We start from the raw sequence: 26,323 nt of genomic DNA, 5'->3' as shown, positions 1-26,323 counted from the left end.
GTGTGTGGTTGGGATGGTGTGTGTGTGGTTGGAATGGTGTGTGTGTGGTTGGGATGGTGTGTGTGTGGTTGGGATGGTGTGTGTGATTGGGATGGTGTGTGTGGTTGGGATGGTATTTGTGTGGTTGGGATGGTGTGTGTGTGGTTGGGATGGTATGTGTGTGGTTGGGATGGTGTGTGTGTGGTTGGGATGGTGTGTGTGGTTGGGATGGTATTTGTGTGGTTGGGATGGCGTGTGTGTGGTTGGGATGGTGTGTGTGGTTGGGATGGCGTGTGTGTGGTTGGGATGGCGTGTGTGTGGTTGGGACGATGTGTGTGGTTGGGATGGCGTGTGTGGTTGGGATGGCATGTGTGTGGTTGGGATGATGTGTGTGTGGTTGGGACGGTGTGTGTGGTTGGGATGGTGTGTGTGTGGTTGGGATGGCGTTTGTGTGGTTGGGATGGCGTGTGTGTGATTGGGATGGTGTGTGTGTGGTTGGGATGATGTATGTGGTTGGGATGGCATGTGTGTGGTTGGGATGATGTATGTGGTTGGGATGGCATGTGTGTGGTTGGGACGGCGTGCGTGTGGTTGGGACGGTGTGTGTGTGGTTGGGATGGTGTGTGTGTGGTTGAGATGGTGTGTGTGGTTGGGATGGTGTGTGTGTGGTTGGGATGGTGTGTGTGTGGTTGGGCTGGTGTGTGTGGTTGGGCTGGTGTGTGTGGTTGGGATGGCGTGTGTGGTTGGGATGGTGTGTTTCTAGTGGCTGTGATGGTGTGTGTGTGGTTGGGATGGCGTGTGTGTGGTTGGAATGGTATTTGTGTGTTTGGGATGGTGTGTGTGTGGTTGGAATGGTGTGTGTGTGGTTGGGATGGCGTGTGTGTGGTTGGGATGGCGTGTGTGTGGTTGGGCTGGTGTGTGTGGTTGGGATGGTGTGTGTGTGGTTGGGATGGTGTGTGTGGTTGGGATGGTGTGTGTGGTTGAGATGGTGTGTGTGGTTGGGATGGTGTGTGTGGTTGGGATGGTGTGTGTGGTTGGGATGGTGTGTGTGGTTGGGATGGTGTGTGTGGTTGGGATGGTGTGTGTGTGGTTGGGATGGCGTGTGTGGTTGGGATGGTGTGTGTGGTTGGGATGGTGTGTGTGGTTGGAATGGTGTGTGTGGTTGGGATGGTGTGTGTGGTTGGGATGGTATGTTTCCAGTAGCTGTGCTGGTGTGTCAGTGTTGGTAGGGGCAGAATAGAGCTTTCAGATCGCTCACATCTACTTTGACCAGAGCAGTTCCAATTGTGTACGTTTTATGGCTTGGGGTTCCTTACGACTTTGTTTCTAAGAAGGCTTTTGTGGCTTTGAAAGGTTTGCAAAGAGTCATTGCTCTAAGATGACTAGTTGTTTTCTGCTTCTCCTCCACACCAAGCAGCTTCCCACCTCTGTGCTTTTACCCAGGCTCTTCCAAAGACCTCCATCTCTCTCTTAGAAATGTTACCCTCTGAAATGGCTCCACCTCCAAGAAGCTTCTGGGGCTCAGCGGCAGGGACAGGATTGCTCCCTCCTCTACGCACCACTGCCCTTCACATCTACCCCCTTTGTGTCCTTGTCTTACACACCTAGACTAAGAGCTCACCGCCTCAGTAATCTCCACACTAACATTCTTCCTTTCTTCTCTGCTGACTCATGCACAGAGGTGAATAAAAATCGCGTCAGCGGTTTTGTGCAGCACACAGCCTGGTGGGAAAGACGGACACATAGCACTGTGACATCAGTGCTATAATGGAGGGGAGCTAGAGGCCCCTGACCTGGGAGCAGGGAGGCAAAAAAAGGCTTCCTAGAGAAAATAATCCCCAAGCGTAGTTTTAAAGGATGAAACATGCCCCTGGAGAAGAAGTGGGGAAAAATATCCCGGGGAAGAACCGCCCGCAGGTCACATCGCATCCTCTCTGCTGCCCGTGTCCCCCCCTCGCCGGCCTCACCATGCTGTCTCTAGATTTTTTGGATGATGTGCAGCAAATGGACAAGCGGCAGCTGTATTAGCAAGTCCTAAATTTTGGAATGATAGTTTCCTCAGCACTAATGATCTGGAAGGGGTTAATGGTCATAACTGGAAGTCAAAGTCCAATTGTAGTTGCTCAGTGGCAGCACGGAACCTGCATTTCATAGAGGAGATCTTCTCTTTTTAACAAATGGAGTTGAAGATCCCATCCGAGTGGGAGAAATTGTTTTTAGGATAGAAGGAAGAGAGATTCCTATAGTTCGTGGAGTCTTGAAGATTCGTGAAAAGCAAAATGGACATATCAAGTTTTTGGCCAAAGGAGATAATAATGCGGTTGATGACAGAGGCCTCTATAAACAAGGACAACACTGGCTGGAGAAGAAGGATGTCGTGGGGAGAGCAAGGGGGGTCCGTGCTCAGCGTGAGCCCAACACAAGGCTTGAACTCGTGACCCTGAAATCAAGAGCCAGACGCTCAACCAACTGAGCCACCCAGGCACCCCCCCAAAAAATACAATCTTTAAAAAAATAAAATCAAATCCCAACGTTGAAAATATAAAAAAAAAAAAAAATGTGCGAAGGCCCCAGCATTAGAAAACACGGTTGGCTTGTGCGACAAACTGTCAGCAGTTGAGACTGTGGAGTGACGACTGTGGGGAGCAGGGCATAAGGCCTGAGAGGTGGGGAGGCGGCGTCCCAGGGGACTCTGGGTGCCCAACTGTGGAGCTGGCACTTCGTCCCAAGAACAGGCCATGGCAGAGAACTGAAAAGATACTGACAAGGTCAGATTTCCTTGTTAAAAAAATGTTGTGGTGACATACGGCCTAAAATTTGCCACTGTGAACTGGTATTAAGTACACTCACACTGTCGTGCACCATCACCGACCACCCATACCCAGACCTGTTTGTCCTGTAAAACCGAAACTCTATACATAAACCTCCCCCCAGTGCCTGGCAACCCCCATAACCATTCTGTCTCTGTGGATCTGACCAGTCTAAGCACCACATATAAGTGGGATCATACACTATTTGTCTTTTGCGTGTGTGTGTGCCTGGTCAATGTCACTTAGCATCGTGTCCTCGAGGTTCACCCGTGTTGTAGCATGTTGCAGGATTCCTTTTGTTTTTAAGGCTGAATAATATTCCGTGGGGTGTATTTACACCACGTGTCATTTATCCATTCATCGGTCGATGGACGCTTGGGTTGATTCCACATTTCAGCTCTTGTGAATCGCGCTGCTAGGAACGTGGATGTGCGAATATCTCTCTGAGACTCTGCTCTCAGTTCTTTCGGATGTACACCCCCACGTGCAACGCCTGGGTCGTGTGGTATGTCTATTTCTAATTTTTTGAGGAACCACCGTCCTGTTTTCCATACAGGCTGCACCACTTTTTACATTCCCACCAACAGGGCACAAGGCTTCCCGTTTCTCCACATCCTTGCCAACGCTTACTTTCTTTTGCTTGGTCTTTTGTTTGGTTTTGGTAGGAGCTATCCTAATGGGTACGGGGGTGGCATTTAAAACAACTAATTCACCGAGGTGAAGTTCGTAATAACATAAAATTAACCTTTTTTTTTAAATTTTTTTTTACATTTATTTATTTTTGAGAGATAAAGAGAGAGATGGTGTGAACAGGGGAGGGGCAGAGAGAGAGGGAGACACAGAATCCGAAGCAGGCTCCAGGCTCTGAGCTGTCAGCACAGAGCCCGTGCGGGGCTCGAACCCATGAATCATGAGATCATGACCTGAGCTGAAGTCGGACGCCCAACCGACTGAGCCACCCAGGTGCCCCTAAAATTAACCTTTTTAAAGTGAACGGTGCAGTGGCACGTAGTACATTCAAAGTGTTGGGCTACCTTCCTCTCTATGTAGGGGCGAAACATTTCTATTACTCCAAGTAAAACCCCTTACGTGTTAAGTAGTTTCTCCCCAGTGTCCCTTCCCCCAGTCCCTGGCAACCGTCAGTTCTCTGCCTTATGGATTCATCTGTTCTGGACATTTCACACAGATGGAGCCATGCGATACGTGACCTTTTGTGTCTGGCTTGCCTCCCGTAGCTTCGTGTTTGTAAGGTTCACCGGTTCGTCAGTACTGCATTCCTTTCTATAGATGAGTAATACTCTGCTGTGTGGATTTGCCACTCATGGAGTATTCATTTGCCTGCTGACGGACACTGGGCTGGTCAGGCTTACTCTTGACCCCTTGAGCTCTGTCCATACAATGGTTTGGAGGGAACAAGACAGGACGAGGAAGAAGGGCTGGGGCCGTGTCAGGGGGGCAGGCCGAGGGCTCTGGCCGTGGGAAAGACAGAGGAGTGCATTATTTAGGGAGGCAGATGGTTGCGAGGTGCCGGAGGGAGAAGTGAGGCATGTCGCCCCAGTTGTGTAAGACAAGCCATGAAGGAGGACAGGTGGGAGAAGACGGTCACGGGTTTGGTTTGGGCCTTGCAAGTTTGAGTTGTTTGTGGACCATCCAGAGGGAACTGTCCTCCATGCAGTAAGAGCTGTGGGCCTGGAGCTTGGGGGGAAGTGCTGGGCAGAGTGGGGCTTGGCAGTCAGCAGTGTGTCGCCGAGAAGAACAGAAGAGAGCGGGGAAGAGGGAGATGGGAGGGCTCAGAACAGAGCCTCTTACACCGTGTACTCCCAAAGGCAGGACCTGACCACCTTGCCCCCCACTGACTGCCAGACCCAGCCACAATGACTAGCATATACACACAGCCACTTACAACCCGGTAGGATGAATGAAGGAGTCCACAGAAGCCTGGGACCTCACAGGAGAAATCAAGAAAAACAGGGTGTTGGAAAAACTGAGAGGAACACGTTTCAAGGATAAAGTGGCTGGCTGATGCTGCAGCTGTCAGTCTGGGTAAGAACTTTTTTTTTTTTTTTTTTTGGTTTTATTTATTTTTGAAAGAAAGGGACAGAGATAGAGTGCGAGCAGGGGAGGGGCAGAGAGAGAGGGAGACACAGAATCCGAAGCGGGCTCCAGGCTCCGAGCTGTTGGCACAGAGCCTGGCACAGGGCTCGAACTCACGAGTTGTGAGATCATGGCCTGAACCGAAGTCGGACGCCTAATCTAATGCCACCCAGGCGCCCCGATAGTCTTGATTTATGTGTGGAAACGGAGAGAGCACTGGTGACCCAGGCAAGTGACGTGGTGGAAGTGGAAGCTGGGAGTGGTGCCCAGTGAGCACGAAGTCAGATTTGCAGAGTCGGGCCAAGTCGGGGTAAGCCCGAGAGCCCTTGCAGGAGAGGTGCATGGAGTGGAGACAGTGAACCGAGAGGCCTCATCTGGTCAGTCTAGGCCAGTCAGGGAGCCAGGATCCAACTGAGTGACCTTGGCTGGGTCCCTCCCTTCTCGGGTATTCGAACAGCCGCTCTTGAGGGGTCTGCGGTGACTCAGCTCTCTGCTTCACTAGCTGCTCCCTCAGGTGACCCTCCCCAGGACCAGCCCTCACTTAGTGCTATGACTAGGCCCTTTGGCTCTGCAGAGGGAAGGGCTCCTTACCTCGGGGAACCTTTCTATGTAGACTCGGGAAGTAGTTAGGTGGGGAAGACATAACTAGAAGTTTTTGGCTGCTATGCCAGAGTTTCCAAGACCAAAATAGTTTCCTTTCCCCAAAGCTGAGCTTTTTCATAAGCCCCAGGCACACCAGATGGCAAGGGAGAAGCATCTAGAAAAAGCTGAGAGGGGCGCTCAGTTAGACGTCTGATTTCAGCTACTGATCTCATAGTCTGTGAGTTTGAGCCCCGCGTCGGGCTCTGTGCTGACAGTTCAGAGCCTGGAGCCTGTTTTGGATCCTGTGTCTCCCTCTCTCTCTGCCCCTCCCACTCCCCCATCTCAAAAATAAATAAACATTAAAAAAAAGAAAAAAGGCTGAGAGACCCCAGGAGCACCTAGTGTCACAGGACTTTATCATCTTGCATCCAGACGGCTCAAAAGACCCCTGTCTCCACCTCACTGCTGGCCCAGAGGAGACACCCAGCAGTGGTAGGGGAGCTCTGAGGTAAGAGGAGGGACACCAGGTCTTTGCGTATGGTTTGATCACTTCCTTGCTGAGTGACCTGAGGCCAGGGGCTCCTCTTCTCCAGGACTGTTTCTTGTCTACCATGGATTCACCTGATTGCCAGAGACTAATAGACAGCACAGCACGAAAGGTGCCCTGGAGAGGCAGTGACCAGAAAGGGGTGTGAGGCTTAAAGATCCCCTGGTTATTTATTGAGGGTCTACTAAGTACGGGGCACTGTGCCAACCACAGATGCAACAGCCTGGGAGGTAGGAACTCAGATTCGAGTCCCAGCTTTGTCTTTAACTCCCTGTGTGGCCTAGCCTCAAACATGAGCATGCAAGGAACAGAATCACCAGGCAGTGGCACGGACTGCAGGCCTTCCCCCCAGAATTTCTGATTTAGTAGGTCTAGCGTCGGGCCCAAGAATTTGCATTTCTAACTGATGTTGCAGGGAGGAACCGTACTTTGAGAATTGCTGGCCTAACCATTTGTCTGAGTCTGACTTTCCTTGGCTCTCAACAGGGAGAATCGCGCCGGCCCGGCTTACCTCCTGCCAAGGCGTGCTCTGGGGTGTGAATCAAAAAGCTGTAGAATTATAGAACTTCTGAGAGAGCTGGTTGGGACCTCAAGATCCACCTGCTTTGAACTCCCCACTGGACAGGAGACGAAACTGAGGATCAGAGATGGCACAGACCAGGGTCACAGTCAATTTGAAGGCACCAGAGCTGGAGTTAGAACCCACAGAGCCTCCCGCCTTCTCCCAGGTTCCCCCAGCCCAAAGGAGGTGCTTTTACTATCTTTCTTGTAAGATGAAGTGACACTACATGGTATTTGCAGCAGATGCTCTGAATGTCCTGCCTGTGTCTCTTGGTGTCCACCAATTCTGTGCATCTCGACCCAACAGCTTCCAAGTGCCAGCCCCTGCACTCTCCCTGAGGACCTTTTCTGGCCTCAAAGCCCACTTGGCCCGGCCTGCATTTGTGCAGGAACACTGCCAGAGACTTAACATCTATTTCCTCTGAGCAAATCCCAACCAATGACAGGTGGATACATACTCCAGCTTCCTTGCCCTTTGATTGGGACAACACTGAGGCACATTCTTCACCATTATCCAGAATTCCTTAGTGGAACTGAGCCCAGGCTGGTTCCAGCAGAATCTTGCTTGATAGTATATTCTTTGCTTCTTTCCCTTCCCTTTCTCACTTTCTAGCACAACCTCTACAGGGGTTTCCTCGGATTATCTTTCAAATCAACTGTTTCAAATCCTTGTTTCAGGATCTGTTCCTGGGGGAATCTGGTCTCAGACATCATCATTATCATCATCATAATAACTGCCATTTATTGAACACCTACTATATACCAGGTATCATGTACATATGACCTCATGTGATCCTCATGACAATACTCTTAAGCCTCTATGTAACAGTTGAAATAATTCAGTTCAGAGGCCTGACCAAGGGCTGTCAGATGGTAAGCCTTTAGCAGGGCTGGGTGTTGAGCGACCTTGGTTCCCTCCCTAGGGGCCCAGCCCCACTGCGTGGTCACACCCAGAGAAAAGGCAACCTGGGGCATTTTTAGGCCCTGACACTGTCCCCACAACAGGCACTATTCACAATGGCAGCAGTGTGACTCCTTCTAAGGACCTCAACTAGTTGAGGATATTGATAAAGGAGACAGCTGGAGAGGAAGAACAGGCCAATATTTTATGATGACTGCAATCGACAGACTGGTCTGTGTCTACTCTTGGAGAGTCCCAGGAATAACTGGGGGACTCTTTGGGGATAATTTCTTCCTTATGTAGAAGGGGGTTCAGGGCCATTGTCTTTGGACAAAAATAAACCTCCATTTTGTAATCACAGATTGGTGAAGCCGGGCAATGTTTAGGCTGCACTGAATACACTCCTAATGTGTTTGTGCAGACCGAATAGGGTCTTTGTTTATGGAAGTGCAATGTTTTGCTTTAGGCTTCAGTTTCAAAGAGCAAGTTTCCATAGCAATTATTTTTGTTGTATAAAGAGAAAGCTATTGGGGTAATAAAATCATACACTCACATACAGTACAATAAACTCCCGGGATGGTACTCAGGGGCCTGCATTAGACTTCACACTGGGCCCATTCTCCCTGGTGGGAGCTTTGAAAGTATCTCCCCATTTCTGGCCTCAGTTTCCTCATGTGTCACAAGCGAGGCAGCTGCATGGGCCCTACGCTCTCCGAGGCCCCAGGTGACAGGGTCCATGGTTCTCCCTCAGGGCCGCCTGGCAAATCTAGGCAGCTTTGCTGCTCCAGTCCAGCCTGGAAGCAGATCTGTAATTGAGCCTGCAGGGTCCCTGTGACAGGCACAGCCTGTAAATCTCCGCTGGGGAAGCAGCCCAGGGAGATAAATTGTACCGCAGCGGACTCTCCTTGCATTCTAGGAGCCGCCTGTTTCTGGGGTTAACGTGGAAAGAAGGGAGGGCCGATAAAGCCCTTCCCCATGATCAGACACTCAACAGGGTGGGGGGAACGAGGACCCAGGCCACCGCTGGCAGGGAAGGAGTGGTTGCAGCGTGGTGTTTGCTCCTTGGAGCCCAGGAACACGGGCACTGGAGGATTTAAGCAAAACAGTGACTTGGTCCGAATGAATGCATTGTCATAGGGTGTATACATGCCTCTCTCCTCCCTCAGCTTCTGAGCCCAGACACTGTGTCTGAGTCAGCTCGGTGTGCCACGCAAGGACTGGGACAGGGCAGGCATCCCTGAATACAAGTAATGGAAAATAATCACGATAGCTAATGCTAATGAGCTAACGCTCAGTCTGTGCCACGCCCTGAGCTTATTGTTCTGCATGTATTATTTACTCCTTGCAATTCTAGAAGGCACAGCTCCGTGACACAGAGATGCTAAGTAACTTGCCCACGAGCCCTCAGCTAGTAAGCGGCTGGACCAGGATCTAAACCCAGGTAGCCTGGCTCCAGAGCCTGGGCCCCGAAACACTCTGCAAAATGATCAATACAGTAGTGACAACGACAATGGAAATTCACTGTGTCAGGTGTCTGTCAGGACTGTGGGAAGGAGAGGCAGAAGTCCACCGGCTGGCCTGGCAGAGGGAAGCAAAGGACAAGGGCTGAGAGAGGTCACCTCTTGTCTGAGGAATGAAGAGATACTTGAAAAGACCAGAGCGTAGAGGGGCAAAGTGACAGATGAATCTGGGGAGGAAGGCGGGGCTAGATCCTGCCGAGCCTGCGGTGCTGGGGGCCAGGGAGCACAGGTCTGTGGCATGGGCGAGGGCAGGGCAGTGACAGGCCAGGTGTGAGGACCGCACCACCTCTCACCGGCTCTGTGACCTTGGGCAAGGCACTTCTCTTGGAACCTCAGTCTTCTCATCAGTAAACTGGGGTTGCTAATCCCGCTGCCTCTCAGGGCTTGGGCAAAGATTAATAAGGCAACAGATAAAAAGGATTTTATAGACTGTAAAAGATTTCACAAATGCAGGCTTGGGGGTGGGATGGAAAGAAATGAAGCGATAGTCATTGTGAATTTAGCCAGCTGTCTTTACATAGAGACTACCAGATTCACTCCAACTTTTATGGTTATTAAAAATAATGACATTTGCATGTGGCACTGTTACTCGCCCTTTGGCCTTTATTACCTCACTTGAGCATCTCCAAACCTTTTACGTGAGATGTAATCATTCCCGCCTTATGAGTGAGGACACTGAGGCACAGAGAGGTGCTTGGCCCAGCCCAGTCATGCAGGCCAGAGGGGCAGCTGAGGTATGGTCTAGGTTTATGGCTGAGCAGTTGTGTTCTTTCTATTTGGTCTCACAAAACTTGATTCATATTGAACGGCTTGTCTGAGCCGATGCCTCCAAAGGGTAAACCAAGGGCACAAAGGTACAGGAAGGCACGTACAGCAAGACAGTCATCCAGGGGTATTTAGGATTGGAATGCTTGAGGTCTTGACTATTGGTCAATAACCTCAGAGGTTTGAGACAGGTCATAATCTGTCATTTTACTGAGGCCCAAACTTGAATTATTTTTTTTTAATTAAAAAATATTTTATTATTTTTGACAGAGAGAGAGACAGAGAGTGAGCAGGGGAGAGGCAGAGAGAGAGGGACACACAAATCTGAAGCAGGCTCCAGGCTCCGAGCTGTCAGCACAGAGCCCGACGCAGGGCTCGAATTCACAAACCACGAGACCATGACCTGAGCCAAAGTCGGACGCTTAACTGACTGAGCCACCCAGGCACCCCCCCCCCCCCCCCCCACCGCAAATTTGAATTCTCAAAGACCGGTATGTGGAGGAAAAGCCTGCCTGGCCTACACTTCTTAGCTCAACTTACTGGTTTTTTCCTCCCCAGAAGAGGCAGGGTGATCCGGGGAGAGAATGCACATGGGGTTAGAGGCAGCCCATCCGGGGAGAAATCCCAGTTCTGCCACCCAAAGCTGTGTAACCTTGAGGAAGCAGCCTCCTGTCTCTGAACCTCGGTGTCCTGATTTGTAATACAAGTATATTCATATCTACCTCAAAGGGCTGTGGAGGACTAGTGAGATCACGGTCATTCACGGACCCTGCAGGATACCCAAGGAACAGGCCCCGGTGGGCTCTGGGAGGGGAAATGGGAGACAGGAGTCTTCACGTAATACTCCATAAATGTTAGCTTTTATTGTTATTATATATATTATTATAAATCAGTTTTTAAGAATCTGTTTATTTGTGGAAAATAACCCCCCCCCCCAAAGTTAAATGCTCCTTCATGGAGCTAAAGAGGAAGAGGCTAAAGCAAGTGATGCTTCTGAGTCAGAACTTAGGCGTTTCGTGGGGCAGACACCTGCCTTTGGGCTCCTTGCTGAGTCAGGTGAGGCTGACGCCTGGGCACCTGGAAGAGCAGGGCAGCTTGGCTGAGAGAAAGGCTCGTCCACCCACGAAGGGCCTCAAATGCCTGTCAGTCAGTCAGTCCACAGCCCCGGGCTTGGCACCTGTCCTTGTTACTTGCTGGCTGAGTAACTGTGGGCAAGTCACTGAACCTCTCTGAGCCATCAGATTTTCATTCAACAAATGAGGACAGAGTTACTCTTCTGCCTTGTAGGGCTGCTGTGAGGCTCTGACAGAGTCAGGTGGCAGCTACCTTCATCACATCTTCATTATTATAAGGCCTTTGGGCTTCCCTGGGGACAACGCAGACCAGAACAAGGCTTTTCACCGCGGTGGTGAGGTTGGATTCTAGGGGTTAGAGAGGTCACTTCAGAGGCCGGTGTGGGGCAGGGACTGAGGATTGTGTGTGCGACCCTCCGCACTCCCACCCCATCTGACCTCTCTGGACAACACCTTTAGCCGGGAATCGAACGACCCCAACAAAGGGCTGATTCTGGATTGCGGCAGGGAAACAAAATCTGAATGTAACTAACAGAGCTTATCCACTTGCCAGGGATGGTATTTATGCTAATCCTATTCCAAGCGAAAGCAACTCAGACTAATAACAGCCGCGCCTCGGTTCTGGGTTCCCCACCATCTGTCCGTCTGCCTGCTCTGGGTTAGGTTTTCCCATGGAGTGCAAACAGGGCCGCTCAGTGGTGTGGGCGCTCATGGGCCAGCTTGAAGGTGTGCAGGGGAAGACACTCATTCAGGACGTATGTATGGAGCCCTGCCAGGCACTGGAGACCCAGAGGAGGGACAGACAAAGTCACCGCACCCATGAAGCATGTGCTCTGGTGGGACAGGCAAAAGGAATAAATGAGTACAGTAAAGAAGTGGAGATGGGGTTAAACCCTAAGAAGAAAAAAAGCATCGATGTGTCAGAAAATGACTTGGGGGCGAGGGCCTAATTAGAGAAGTGGCCAGGGAAGTACCTGTCCGAGGAGGTGAGATCTGCACGACAAGGAGTCACCACTGGAAGGTCAGGGTGCACGAGGCAGAGGGAGCAGTGGAGCAGACACCCCAACAAAGGGCCACGGTTTATGAGTGTGAGGGACAGAAGGCCGGAGTGGCTGCAGCCGGGGGTAGGAGACAAGATGGAGACAGTGCCAGAGGTCAGGCCACTGGGGACCTTGTAGGTCACCGTAAGGGCTTTGTGTGATGGGAGCCACTGGAGGGCTTTGCACGGAGTGACCTGACCTGCAGTATGTTTTAGATGTTCACTCTGGCTGCGGGGCGGAGAACCGATTACAGGAGGGCCAAGAGGGCCCCCAAGGGGACAAGGTCAGAGGCTCTGGCACTAGGGGTGGGGAAAAGAATAGGATTGAGGTTACGTTTTGGAGGTAACAGTGAGAAAAAGATACGGAGGGTAGAGTACCTAGCACATTCTCTAACATGCAGCGGAAGCTCACTATGTGATGGCTGGAGTTTAGATTAGTTGATACTCTGCCACACAGCCTTTCCAAAATAATACCTTTGAAAAATCCTGGTATTTGATCAGCTCAAGTACTGGCTCGGAGGCCCCCACGACAATGCTAGCCGCGTTTTCCCTTGTGGGCTGTCCTCAAATCATGTCCCCAGTGGCCACGTGGGCTGCTTACCTCTGAGATGAACCTCCCATGGGCCATGCATTTTCTGGCTCTGAAGCAATCCAACCCTTAGTGCTTCCTCAGGGAGCTCTGCTCTCTGCATCAGGCAGGAGAGGATGAGACTCTTGCATGTATAGAGAAACTGCAGAACCATGAGAGACTCATGAAAATCATGAGGGAGGGCTTGGCCCCTATCCTGCATGGTGAGAACCTAAACAGGACTCAGGCACCGGGTCTCACCTGGGCTTCTAATTCCCTCATTTCAGTGTGTGTGTGTGGAGTTCCTGCTCTGTATGAGACTCTGCTGGGGACACAGAAATGAATCAGACACAGTCCCTGTCCCAAAGCTCACCGTCAGGGTGGAGGAGGAAACGAACAAGTGCCTCGTGATGTGCCACAGGAGCTCAATATTTGTTGATTAACAGTTACCTGAGTAGTAGGTCCCTGATCCAGGACCTCTCCTTTTACTTAGGTAATTTCCTCATCTCAAAATATCAAAAATTCCCCAAGTAGAAATTTCCAGCCCAGAATTCAGGCCTTCACAGACTGTCCCCCACCTCAGTCTCCACTCTCACTTCAGGCCATTCGTCCTGTCTGCACTTTGGCTCTAGCCATATCATGCATATTATGGTTCCCTGTTCTTTGACATTTCTCTGGCTTGCATATACCTTTCCTTGTGCTGGAGCACCACTTCTCCCATTCCCTGCCTGGTAAACTCTTATATACCTGTCCAAGGGCGGCTCCCAAATTAGCATCTTTGCAAAGCCTTTTACATTCTCTCCAGACCAACCCCCTCCACAGGCACACCTAGGCCCTCCCTCCATAACGCTCCCACAGTCCCCAACCCATTGCTCCAGATGACAGATTGCTACGGATTGATGACCTGGTTCCCCCACTGGAAGATGGGCTAGGACACAAAGCCCCTATCCGGTTCATCTCATCTCAGGGCCTGCCACAGAGGAGGGAGATATTCAGTAAGTGTTTTCGTTCATGGGGGTGATAAGAACATCAGTGTGGTCATAGCAGAGATAGATGAGAGGCACAAGAATGAAGCCAGAGGTCAGGAGACATCTGTAGGACAGGGCTCCCAGTGCCAGGCCTCAGGGTAGACTTCAGCCACTGGAGAAAAAGCTGAGGGAGAATAGGAAAGCCAGATCCCACTCAGAGGTGAATGAGTAGGTCAGGAGAACTATTTGGGGTTGTGATAGGGGATGTAAATATTGATTATGTTTACGTCATGTTCTCAAGGGCTATTAGCTCTGGGCTCATCTTCCAACATAAATAAGAGAAGACAACACTTGCCATTAAGGACTTAATGTCTATTAGTAGGCAACAAAATGCCTGTAATACAAACATCATCCCCTTCTTTACCTCGAGACCATTTCATGATACATTCTCTTATTCAGATGGGGGTACTGAGAGCTGCAGAGTTGAAATAGCGTGTCTAAAGTTGCTAGTTGAATAGTAATGAGCCAATGATTATCCTCCTCAAAGGCAGTCTTGAAGAGCTGTGGAGGTAAAAGTCTTGCCAATCATAGAATTTGTGTCTCACACAGCATGGTTGTTTGTGTTTTCTGCATTAAAAACATCACAATACATGAATTTATATTCATTGTGAAAAACAATCCAATTGGATTACAACTGAAAGTATAAAACAAATATGTGAGTCCATACTGATAGTGAGCTAGCTAGCCAGACAGACAGGGGAGAATGGACAGATCTTCCTTAGGGAAGAATTCCAAATGATACAGGTAGATACTCCACCCAGGAGAAAGGAGTTTAATCACCACCGCCTTTGAGGAAGGTCTGGACTTAGTGACTTGCCTTCAAAGAACAGAGTATGGGAAGGGAAAAATAGTAACATTTACAGTGGAGAGACAGGGCAGACACTACCTTAACCAAGCAACAAAGGTGAACATTCCCAGGGATAAGGTATATGGATGTCCTATACCCCTGGATGTGCTGTGACAAAGACAGCTCACCTCTGTGGTATTCTTCCCCAAAACCCATCACCCCAGTTCAGTCAGGAGGCCTTCTTCAGACAAACCCAAACTTAGAAACATTCTACAAAATGCCTGGCCAGCACTGCTTAAGACTATCATAGTCATAGGAAACAAGGAAAGACTGAGAAACTGGTCAGAGAGCAGAGAAGACTGGAGAGGCATAATGACGAAATGCAGTTCAATCCCAGCATGAATCCGGAACACAAAAAGGACACTAGTGGAAACACTGGCAAAGGCTGAATGAAGTCTGGAGTTTAGTTCACAGTCGTGTGCCAATCGTGGGTTTTTAATTTTGACAAATGCGCCATGCTGATGTACAATGTTAACGACAGGGGAAACTGGGTGAGGGGCAAATGGGAGCTCCCTGTATCATCTCTGTAACTTTTGTGTGAGTCTAAAATTATCCACAAATAAAAAGTTTATTGTAAAAAATCAGGTAAGGACAGAGTGAGTCCCTCCATCGCTCCACCCAAAGCCTCATTCTAAATTGGGTACACATGTGTATACATCTTCTTCTTCAATATGTTCGTGGAGTGTTTCCCCTTTACCGAAGTGGTTCATACCAAAGTGGTACCTTCCCTTTTTCACTAAACCATACATGTATCAGTGGCGTCTCCGTGGCAGTAACAGGTTTTCAGTACAGATCTACGCTGTCCAATACAGTAGCACTAGCCACACATGGCTACTGAACACTTGAAAATGTGGTTGGTCCAAATTGAGATGGGCTGTTAAATGCAAAATACACATCAGACTGCAAAAACTCAGTACAAAAAAAGAATGTAAAATATCTCATAAATAATTTTTATGTTAATTGCAAGTTAAAGTGATAATATCTTCAGTGTAGAGAGCTCAAATATATGTCTCCTTTTTTAAAGTGTTTATTTATTCTCGAGACAGAGAGAAAGAGAGAGAGAGACACACACAGAGTGCAAGGAGGGGAGGGGCGGAGAGAGGAGATACAGAATCCAAAGCAGGCTCTAGGCTCTGAGCTGTCAGCACAGAGCCCAACACGGAGCTTGAACTCAAAAAACCACGAGATCATGACCTGAGCTGAAGTCAGACATTCAACTGACTGAGCCACAAAGGTGCCCCTCAAATATATTCTTAATTTCATCTGTTTCTCTCTACAGCTTTCATTGTGGCTCCTGGAAAATTCAAAATTACGTATGTGGCTGGCTCATCTTATATTTCTATTGGACAGTGCTGCTTTATAGATCTAAACTCATTCTTTTTATATGCTGCATACTATTCCAAAATCTATAAATACCACAATTTATGTAACCTTCCTTTTTTTAGTGTAAAATTACTTCTAAAATTTTACTACAGACCATGCTGCAATTAAATTTTTGTAACGCCTACTTGGTACGCTTGTAAAAATATTTCTTTAGAGTAGGGGTTGGCGAACTAAGGCCGTGGACCGAATGCCACCTACCACATGCCTTTGGAAAGTTTTTTGGAATACAGCCACACTCATTCATTTATGTATGATTTATGGCTGCTTTTGTACTATAACGCCAGAGTTGAGTAGTTGTGAGAGATCATATGGCCTGCAAACCAGACTTTTTCTGTTCCTTTTTAGAAAATTTTGCTGACACCCGATTTGTTACCAGCAATTAGAAGAGCTATGTTGCAGGTCCGTTCCCTGGAAGGTAGACCGTGAGATGGAGATTAGCGTACAAGAAGTTAGGGACTGTGTGACTTCATGATTTGGTGGATTTGATAGAACCCAGCTTATGATGAACAACTTTGGCTGCATGGTCAAATACCATGGATTCTGCTAGATCATATGGTTCACAAGTAGCATGGCTACTTGTATTTGTTTAATGCTTCTTCTGTGGTATACATTCTCTGGTGGGTGTTAACATGGAATACAATGAACTTCACACTTGATGCCCACTCTCGTAGGTCCATCCACGTGCCTCTACCCCAGACCTCTTTGTCCCTGATTTTTCAATCTTATCCTTCCAGACCTCTAACCAACCAGCCAAGCCATTCACCACTGCCCACTAGATCCATGTGTCTTCTAACGATGGGCCCTCTGTCTCTCCACAAAAGGTGGATGACTGGGTGTACTATTCAGAGCTTGTCCACTGGAAGAATTTCCTCCTCTACTGTCTTTCAAGGACACTGCAGTGGGGCCTGCAGTATAGCAACAGTCTATTTTTGGCTTACTCACACATACTGAGCTGACCCACCCATGAACAAAGCTTGGCTTTTTTTCTCCTCCTGCTGGATATAAGGAGCTCCTCAGGCAGCCATAGGTGACCTCAGGGAGAGGCACTGGTGCAAAGATGGTGGATGACATAAATGTCTGGGCCACCTGCTCATGCAGCTGTCTTTTGCCCTTTGGCCCTGTTGTGCCAAATCCCAGTTGTACCAGGTCTATCCTGATGAATTGGGCCTTGTGTGACCCTATGATTTGGTGGATCTGACAGAATCTACCTTACGATGAACAGCTTTAGTTCCATGGTCAACTTGATGTTCTGCAGTCAGATGATCTGTTTTGTTTCCACCAGAACGCTCAGCAAGTCAGAAGCTATTTTTTGAAAAGTGTGTTATTCCTGGCTACAGATGGCATGGCCCTGCTCCAGAACCCCAAGGGTCTATATTGTCTCCTACTCAGCCTTGTCGCGAACTCCATACGTATCTTTTCCCACTACATATACCTCAAATACCATGGTTTCTGCCAGATCATATGGCTACTTGTATAGTCTGGTTCTGCTGCTGAGCCCTTTCCCATTCTGGGCCAGCATCAAAACTGGCAGCCTTCTGTGTCATCTGATATGGGGTGGAGCAGTATTCCCAGGTGGGAAATGCGCTGCCTCCAAAACCCAAAGGGGCCCACCTGACATTGAGCTTCCTTCTTCATGTGGGGTGGAGGTGGGAGGTGCAATCACCATTATCTTTCACTTTGGAAGATATGTCCCTGGCATATCCCAGACTACTGGTCCCTAAAAATTTCACTGAGATGTCTATCAGGCCTCTGAACCTTCATAGTGTGTTCTTCCGCTCTCTGCAATGCATGTGTCTCATCAGGGCTTCCAGTACACTTGCTCATTGCTCATCTGGTCCAAGTTGATGTTCTGCAAGATATCTATGCAGTATAGGTCTTCTCAGACTAGGTCGTGAGAGGGCAGGAAGCTCAACAGCCCTGGGGCAAGATGGTAATTGTGTACGTTTGTCTGTTCCAAGGGAATATGAACTCTGATCTTTGCTTCTGATGGGGAAGGAGATGAAACACACTCACCAGGTCCATAGCTTTATACTGTGGACCTGAGAACATGCGAATGTGCGCTAGGACAGACTCCACATCTGGCACAGCACCGCAAGCAGAACCAGCACTTGGTTGATTTTGCCGTAATCCACAGTCATCCTCCAGGAACCACTTGATTTGTGCAGGGGCCAGATCAGTGAATGAAATGAAGACGATGAGAATCACTGCCCCTGCATCCTTTACGTCCTCAAGGATGGCATTGATCTTTGCCATTCCCCTTTTATTAGTAAGGTTGAGCATCTTCTAATATGTTTATTGGCTTATTTCCTTTCCTTTGAATTCCCAGAATTCACAATCATTTGTCTTTTTTTAATGGTTTATCTGTTTCTTTCATTAGACTGTGGGGCCAGAGACTATGTCTCATTTATCCCTGTGCCCCCCGGACCTGGCTCGTAAGAGCTCAATACATACACACTGAGTGAGTGATCTTAACAAGATGAACAAGTAGCATTTGACTGGACATCCTGGTATTCTTGGGATCTTGAGACTAAGCTCCTTTGCTTTTGGGTAAGCCTATCCCTGACAGCAATTTTATTATTTTGGTTGACTTAAAAGAAAATACAATGTTATCCAATCAAACCATCTCTCTTTGGAAACAAAGGCAGTGTCACTGACCTAATCAAAGCTCCCAAAGCCTTGTTTTCTGGATGGACTCCCTTTGATAGCAGTAATGGACAGTAACAAGCCGAGCCCCCGCCCCATTTGCCTGTGATAAACGCATCCAAAACACATTACAAATCTCAGAGTGAGGCTCTGAGGCCTGAGGCTGCAGCAAAAGAAAACCAAGGTTGACATGCACAAGTTTAAGAACCTGATATTCTATAAATGAAAAAAGGCCAGCTGCCTGTTCCTTCACCACTGAACAAAGTAAATGCATTATCTCAGCCTCCTGCCATTTTTCAAACCTGGGACTCTCTAATGATATCTGTTTGGTCAACTCTAAACTTCATTTGTCAAAAAAAAAAAAAAAAATCTCTCATTTACTGAATCTCAAGCGTGTCTTTCCTTTGTCTTAAGCTTTTGGGTTAACAATTTTTTTTTTCTTAAATACGTTTTTACGTAGGAACATTTTGATCTTTGTAGAACACACACCTTACTAGGTCCCTCACTTCCTCAAACACATCTCATGGCCTCCCATTATTTGAAGGTCAAAGTCCAACTCCTGCATAATGTCTCCACGGCCCTGGCCACTTTTTTTTTTTTGCCCCATTTCTGCCCACCATTCCAAGAGCCTTATGCTTCCAACACACATTTGCCTCTAGTGAAACAAGCCTTTACACCTGTGCCTCTGAGCACACGCTGCTCCCTCTGCTAAGAACTCCTACCTCTACTTCAAGATTTGGTTCAAACATCAATGCTCTGTGAAGACTTTCTTCCCTTAGAATGGTGTGAATCATTCCTTTTCCCACCTTCTCAACATTTTAACTAAATATCTACAGTAAATACCTATTATCTTATACTATAATTATTTACCTATGTAAATATATGTATAATTATTGTGTGTATATATATACATGTATATATATATATATATATGTATGTATAATTATTTACCTATGTGTCTGTGTCGCCACCAGACTAAGAGCTCCCCAAAGGTAGAAATTACATCTCATTTATTGCGGTTTCCCCAGTGCCAGTCCAGTCATGGGCACACAGTAGATGGGCAACATCTGTTCATTGAGCAAATGAATGAAAAGACCCAGTCCCTACCCAAGGGCCCAGGACCTCTGATTCAACCACCAAAAAAGGACCAATAAACTAGTGGAGCAGACTCTAATGGTACTTAATTTCCTAATTTCCTACAGCAAGTAAATACAGAAGACATATTCATGCGTAGACTTACAGGTAACTCAGAGTCCTAGGGACCTCTCTCACCCCTTTTCAGGAGCTGTTCCTTTCACTTGTAACAGGCTGGAGCTCAGAGGTGCTTCTCTGTGGGTGGACAAGCGTACGTGGGTGTCTGTGAGCCTCCTTCCCTTTGGCAAGCACTCAGAATAGCTCCATTACCATGCATGGAAATTCTGCACATGCATCAAGGAGAAAACAGCCACAAATAACACAGCCTGCCTTCCAAATCTCCAAAGCACATCTCTGCAATCATTTCACTTTCTAACTATCACCACTGAAGCCTTTCAGCTAGACAGCAATTTGTTTTCAACTTACTCTGGGTTCCTAAGTTAGCGGAACTCTTTGGATGTTTATAAATGAAGCTTCCTCCCCCTGCCCAGCTCTCCCTGCTCTAGCTTCTCTTCCACACAGCCCGGTAATAAGAAACTAACTAGTTCCTGCTTGCGATCAGTCCAAACCTCTTCATTTTGTGCTCAAGACCCTTCAGATTTGTCCTGGTCCTTGCCCTCCCATCCGGCCTCATCCCCAGGTACTCTCCTGCATGTGTTCTCTACTCCGGCTATACCAATCACCCCCTAGGGATCACAGTTCCAGGGCTTTCCATACTCTGCTTTCTCTGCCAGGCATACACCTCAACCACCCAATTACCTACTTCTGCCCTTTCAGACTGCACACAGGTTGTCACCTCCCCCAGGAAGCATTCCCTGATTGGATTAGATGACTTTCCTGTATGCCTACAACTGGCCATTCAATTATTCAATCAACAGTTATGGAGACGAAGTTTGTGCCAGCCTCTGTTCTAGGTGCTGGAGGTATAGTAGGAACAAAAACAAAGACTCTTGCTATCAAGAAGCTTAAATTCTTGGGGCGTCTGGGTGGTTCAGTCAGTTGAGCACCTGACTTTGGCTCAGGTCATCTCACGGTTTGTGGGTTCAAGTCCCACATCGGGGTGTGTCGGCACAAAGCCCGCTTAAGATCCTCTGACTCCCCCTCTCTTCCCCTCCCCTGCTCATGCTCTCTCTCTGTCTCAAATATAAATAAACATTAAAAAAATTAAAAAAAAAGAAGCTTAAATTCTTATAGGAGGTGGGGTGATAGGCAATAAAGAAATAATAAACTGTATCAAGGAAGGGGATGAATACTCTGAACAAAAATAAAGCAAGATAGAGTATTAAAAAATGATTGGGAGAGAGTGCTGTTTTGTTTAGGGGAGTCAGTGAAGGCCTTTCTGATAAGGCAAACAGAGACCCAAATCAAGTGAAAATAGGAACACGCAAGTATCTATAAAAAGAGCATTGTAATCAGCGCAAGGGTTTAAGTGCAAAGGCCCTGAGGTAGGAACATGTCTGGTGTGTGTGTTCAGAACAGCAGGGGAGCCAGTAGGACCACACAGGTGTAAGAAAGGGAGAGAATGTTACGAAGTGAGGTCAAAGAGGCAGCCATGATCCACATCATGTTGGGCCTGGGAGGACATTGGAAGGGCTTGGAATTTTGCTCTGAGAGGGAAGCCACTAGGTTTTGAGCAGAGTAAATACATGATTTGTTTTACATTTTTAAAGGTTCACTCTACCTACCCTAGCGGATAATAGATTCTAAGGGGAACAAAGGTGGAGGTAGACAGGGCATAGGCACCTGGATATCCATTAATTCCACAAGTACGTATTGGGTATTTCTATGGGACAAGCACTGTTCTAAGGATTGAAGATACCTAGAGGAGTAAGACAGGACTTCTGACTTCTGGAAGGATTTCTGAAGGAGGTTCCAATCGAGTGGGGATACCCAGAGAACATGTGAGTATGTATATAGAACAGGGTATTACAGAAGGGGCAGGGGAGGGAATTAGATAGAGTAGCATTCCAGAGAGAGAAAACGCTCACATGTGAAAATGCTCCAAGGGGGAGTGACACAGTGGGATTTTCAGTTTTGGTGTGTCACTTTGTTTCTAGCAGAGAGAGGCCAATTTGAAGAGGTTAAGACTAGAGGCAGAGGGATCAGTTAGTTAGTGGGGCATGTGATCACCCGGGAAAGAGAGGATAAAGTCCTGAAGTTGTGCTAAATATGGAGGAGAGACAAGAGACTGTAAACCTAGGTGAGAAGTAAAACCATCAGGATTTGGTTGGGTGGGTGAGGGGTGAGGGGGGGTGAGGGGATGAAGAGCTTAGGCTGACCCCCAGGCTCCTGGCTAACGTGCCAGTATTGCCAAGTACAAGAAGACATGTTACCTCTGAGATGCGCATCTAGGAGATTCTGTCTGAAGCTCAGGGGTCTGAAGACACAAACTGGAGAGTCATCGGCATATACGAAATGCCTAAGGGCATGCGTGGACGAAATCAACCAGGAAGACCATCTATATCAAGTAGACTTCAGTTTTGGATCTTGAACCTGCCATTCACCATCTGTGTGCGACCCCGAGTAAGTTACCAGCCCTTCTGAGCCTCACTTTCCTCATCTTTAATTAGGTATTAGTTTATTAGTTTTACTTTTTTACTTGGTTTGTTAGGAGTTTTTTAAATGTCTACCACAGTGCCGAGCCCGTGGTTAAGTGCTCGATTATTATTCTAGCTCCAACAGTTATTAGCAGTGGGGAACTGAGCAAGACACTTCTGCCTGGTGAGCCTCAGGGTCTCATCTGCTGCTACCGCTCGGTCGGTCCCACAGTGCCCCGAGGAGTGGTGCTCAGTAAATAAGTGCTAAATAAATGAAGAAATCTAAAAAACTGAAACACTATTTACTAACGCAACAATGAGAAGGTTAAACAGGATTTTTAAGACCCTACATAAACATCAATGTAAATGCTAACAAATTAGCTTAAGAATGGTCTCTAGCACTTAGAAGGTAGACATTAGGCCCCTCTCTTTTCTCCTTGCTTTTGAACTTAGCCCCTCTTTTTAAACAGTTTAATTTCTTCCTTTCTATTGGCTCCTTCTCTTCAGATTATAAACATGCTCTCATCTGCCCTAACCTAAAAAGCTTTCCTTGGGTATTGCTATCTCCCTCAAATTCTCATCCAGTCATTCTTTATTTTCACCAACTGTCCCCTTTCTCAACCCCAAATACTTTTCAATGAACAGGCCATACCTTTTGTTTTAGGCAAAAAAAAAAAAAAAAAAGTCCCAGTTTATTATGACTTTAAAAGAGCAAATCTCATTTATGTAATTGTTCAAGCAGGCCTGTACAGAGGCATTTCATTTCAGAATATAGATGTGTTTTTTTCTACTGTGGTAATTCATTTCAAGAGAAATTTCATTATGTATCTTCTACGGAGCCCTAAACCAAGAGCCAGCGTATTCAAATAAACCCCAAGGTAGGGGGACGCTTCAGGCCAGTTCCTCATTAGAAGCCTCAGCATGGGGGCTCTGGAGACCAATGCAGAAGGTCTTCCAGGGAGAGCTGAAATGTTCAGATAAGTGAGTTCTGGAAAGAAGGGGTAGTTGGCTGGCTCCAGCAGGCTCACCCCCGGGGTAGAGCAAAGAGAACAGACAGGGGAGTTCTGAGAGGCACCAGAGCTATCTAAACTCAGGGGGATGGAACTGAGTGTGCAGCCACAGTAATTGAGTTTCAGTTACCTGCAGGGTGGCGAAATAAAGTAGTAACTTCATCTGCCTGACATGGGGGAAGTTTAGAGGTGTCCTTGGCGCACTCACAGTGAAATCTGTCACCCTTTCACTGGGTTGGGTGATGGCAACCATACCGCGCTTCCTAGTGACAGCCAGCGCACGTCCCGTGAGGCAGCGCAAGTGCATACAGCTAATGAAGCATCTCCCGCAGGCCTGGCTCCCGGGGCTCTCCGCATTCTCTGTCTGAAGGAATGGCACCATGGGAAAATTTAGCACCACCAGCAGCAGCCATCACCCAAACTCAAAAGAGTCTTTGAATGGCAGAGAGAGGCCCATTTTGCTTTCTGCCCAGCCCAGCTTTGGAACCATCCTCGGGTCATTTTTTGTGGTTCTGTACAAACGTGCCGACTGGCAGCGAGCCGTTCTTCACCTGAGCCCGGATTTCAGCTCGGTGCTTTAATGTGAAGACCAGGGCTCTCACCGTCCGCCGGTATGGCCCATTAATGAGGCGGGAGCAGAGATGAAACGTTTCCCGCTCAATATTTTCAACCAGTAGGTGATCCATCTAAAAAACAGCAAAATTATCAAATTAGGGCCTTGCATTGCATAAGGATTAAAAGCAAGAGAGGCTGGAGCACTCTGCTCAGAGGCCTCCATTAATCAACTGAAATTCAAGGACATCTACTTCCTGTCACAAGAGAAACAGGAAGAGCAAATTAATTCCACCCTAGCAATTAAGGAACAAGGCCATGTGCTTTGTGACAGGGACCTCATTCACAACCCCTGCCGGGTGGTAATATTTGCCATTATAACAGGAAACTGGCCTGAACTAAGCAACGGGTACTGGGCCCTGTACTTTACCAACCAGGAAACGAAGACCAAGGATAATAAATCAGTATAACAGTTTATACTTTTTTTGGTTTGTTTTTTAAAGTGCCTTTTAACCCCTTACAACATTTTAGAAACACCGGGTCTGGGTCCTGATATGTGTGTAGAACAGTTTATAAATCACTTTTCACATTTAATGCTCACAACTCCTGTTACCTCATTTTACAGATGAGGAAATAGGTTCAAGGGTAAAGAAAGGTTCAAGGTCTCACAACTGAGAGGCAGAGCCGGGACTCTGACCTGGCACCCCTGACCCCAAAGTTCATGATCCTCTCCTTTCACCATACTAACTGCCCCTTACTTTTGGAGAGACCAGTTGAGTTTGAAGGGACCTCCACGGGGCCAGCTAAGCAGAGTGGCCCTAGCGGATGGGACCTGCAGCAATTCTGGGGTGGTCCAGCTCAGGCCCAAGCCCTCCTGAAGTCACAGACCTAATCAAAGCAGGACAGGTCTGGATCCAGGCCAGACTGGGCTGCTGCTCAGAGACTCCCTCATTACCCTCCTTTCCAGGCCCACCTCCCACTACTCGCCTCGCCAGCCCTGACCGTGGCCCAGCCTGAGCAAGCCAAGGTGCTTTCACATCCCGCTGTGCCGCTGCCCAGGTACATGTTCCCTCAGCAAGGTCCACTTTTCCCAAGAAACATATTCCTATTTGCATGTGAAAACTCAGCTCAAAACCAAAAAGCAAAAAAGCAAATCCTAGCTCAAAGGACTGAAAGTTCTTCCTTGGGTGGCCACAATGTCTGTCCTAAGCTTCCTGTAGACACTTTCATAAGATGAATGACCTATTTTCTGAGTTTGTCTTCCCTGAAAACAGGAAACAATTTTCTTTTTCTCACTTCCTTTTTTCCCTTCTCTCCCCACCCTGCCACTCATTCAAATACTTATTCAGCACTTACTATGTGCTAGGCTCTGTGCGTGGGCTGAGGAAAAAGCAGTGAACAAGGCTGACTGTCCCTGACTCTACGGAGAGCACAGCCCAGTTGGAGACAAGTAGAGAACAGGATCATAAGTATACGGAGTATCAGGAAAGGGAACAGGAATGGGTGCTGGGGCGCAGAGCTACAGCACAGGGTCCCAAGCCAGGAGGGCAGCGCCTGGCTTTGGGAGAGAGTGATGTTTGACCCGAGACTTACCTGGTGAGGTAAAGTGGGCATTTGCTTTGTGAGAAATTCACAGAGCTACATACACATCTATCTTCTGTGCACTTTCCTATATATGTACTATAATTCTATTTAAAAGAAAAGTTTAAGAAAAAATGTACTAAAAGTAAAAAAGGAACACCTGATATTCGATAAAACATCCTCACATAACAGAGAGACCGACAGAACAAAACGAATAGAGAAGGGAAGCTTGGGAGAAATAAGGACCAGGCAGAGAGCAGAACAGGACTGAGAGAAACAAAGAGACAAGGAGAATGACTGTCTAGGCCCAGACGTCTGCCTATGTGTAGTAGACAAAAGATGCTCAGGGAAGTTCGGGATCCTGATGACTATCTCCAAGGCCTGCATTGGAGTGAGTGGTATGGCAACATGGTTCTCCAGAATCCAGACTCCTTGAGCTTCTCGTAGCCTCCTGGGAGGGCACCGAACTAGCCCCCGGCCTGAGGCAGCCCTGGTACCAGACTACTTTAGGAGATGGAAAGGGTAGCTGCTGTTGGCCCACTGTTTGTCCAGCAACATTTGCCAGAGAGGCTGCTCACCTCAGTGTGAGGATAGTAAGTCACTGTTCAGAAATTCTCTTAACATAACAGACAAGAGGAAGTCTTCATTTTCCTTTTTTTTTTTTTTTTTTTTGAGGAAAGTGGTTGTTGGGGGAGAAGGGTATATGTGCATTTGCAAAAAGAGGTCATGGCCATTCCATCAAACTGTAATATACATATAAAAAGAACTTTAAGAGTACCTTGAAATTCACATAACTGGATACCACCCATACTTCATTCAGCAAATAATTCCTGAGTCACTACTCTGAGTCCGGCCTGATTTGGGTATTGGAGACACAGAGCGAAAAGACCTGACCCTGCCCTCCAGGAACTCCCAGTGGAAAAAGGAGATGGCATGTATACAGATAACCGTGGGGCAGTGGACTGCGTGCCGTACCAGTGATGTGACAGGGACAGAAAGCAAACACCTAACGATTCTCATGCATGCTTCTTGTTAAATGGAGGCCAATCACAAGGAGGAAAAATAGCAGTGATATTAAACTGTAAATCATAAGGGGAAAGAATTCATCACACACCCATGTGTACAAGTTCATTGCCCCAAGTGAAGAGTGTCTATCTTCTAACTGCCTT

The 26,323-nt window shown here is 47.7% G+C and overlaps 1 protein-coding gene and 1 long non-coding RNA gene across 3 annotated transcripts in view; one reads left to right on the top strand and one right to left on the bottom strand.

Annotated features, from left to right (window-relative positions):
* Positions 1-3,672: 3,672 nt before the first annotated feature.
* LOC123379614 lies at positions 3,673-6,815 on the top strand. Its single transcript, XR_006584288.1, has 2 exons — positions 3,673-4,832; positions 6,499-6,815. It is a non-coding gene; the product is annotated as an uncharacterized LOC123379614 (long non-coding RNA).
* Positions 6,816-22,664: 15,849 nt separating this feature from the next.
* The window catches only part of TCEANC2 (transcription elongation factor A N-terminal and central domain containing 2), a 35,842-nt gene continuing 32,183 nt past the window's right edge, over positions 22,665-26,323 (bottom strand). The window contains exon 5 of one of the 2 annotated variants that reach the window (XM_003990126.6): positions 22,665-23,707. In XM_003990126.6, coding sequence (XP_003990175.1) covers positions 23,519-23,707 — 189 coding nt within the window. In that variant the 3' untranslated portion in view covers positions 22,665-23,518. The remainder of the gene's footprint in view (positions 23,708-26,323) is intronic. The other variant, XM_019837057.3, reaches the window with a different exon arrangement.

This window comes from Felis catus, chromosome C1 (assembly GCF_018350175.1).
Source record: "Felis catus isolate Fca126 chromosome C1, F.catus_Fca126_mat1.0, whole genome shotgun sequence".
Taxonomy (NCBI): domain Eukaryota; kingdom Metazoa; phylum Chordata; class Mammalia; order Carnivora; family Felidae; genus Felis; species Felis catus.
This window is presented reverse-complemented; position numbering and strand designations above follow the sequence as displayed.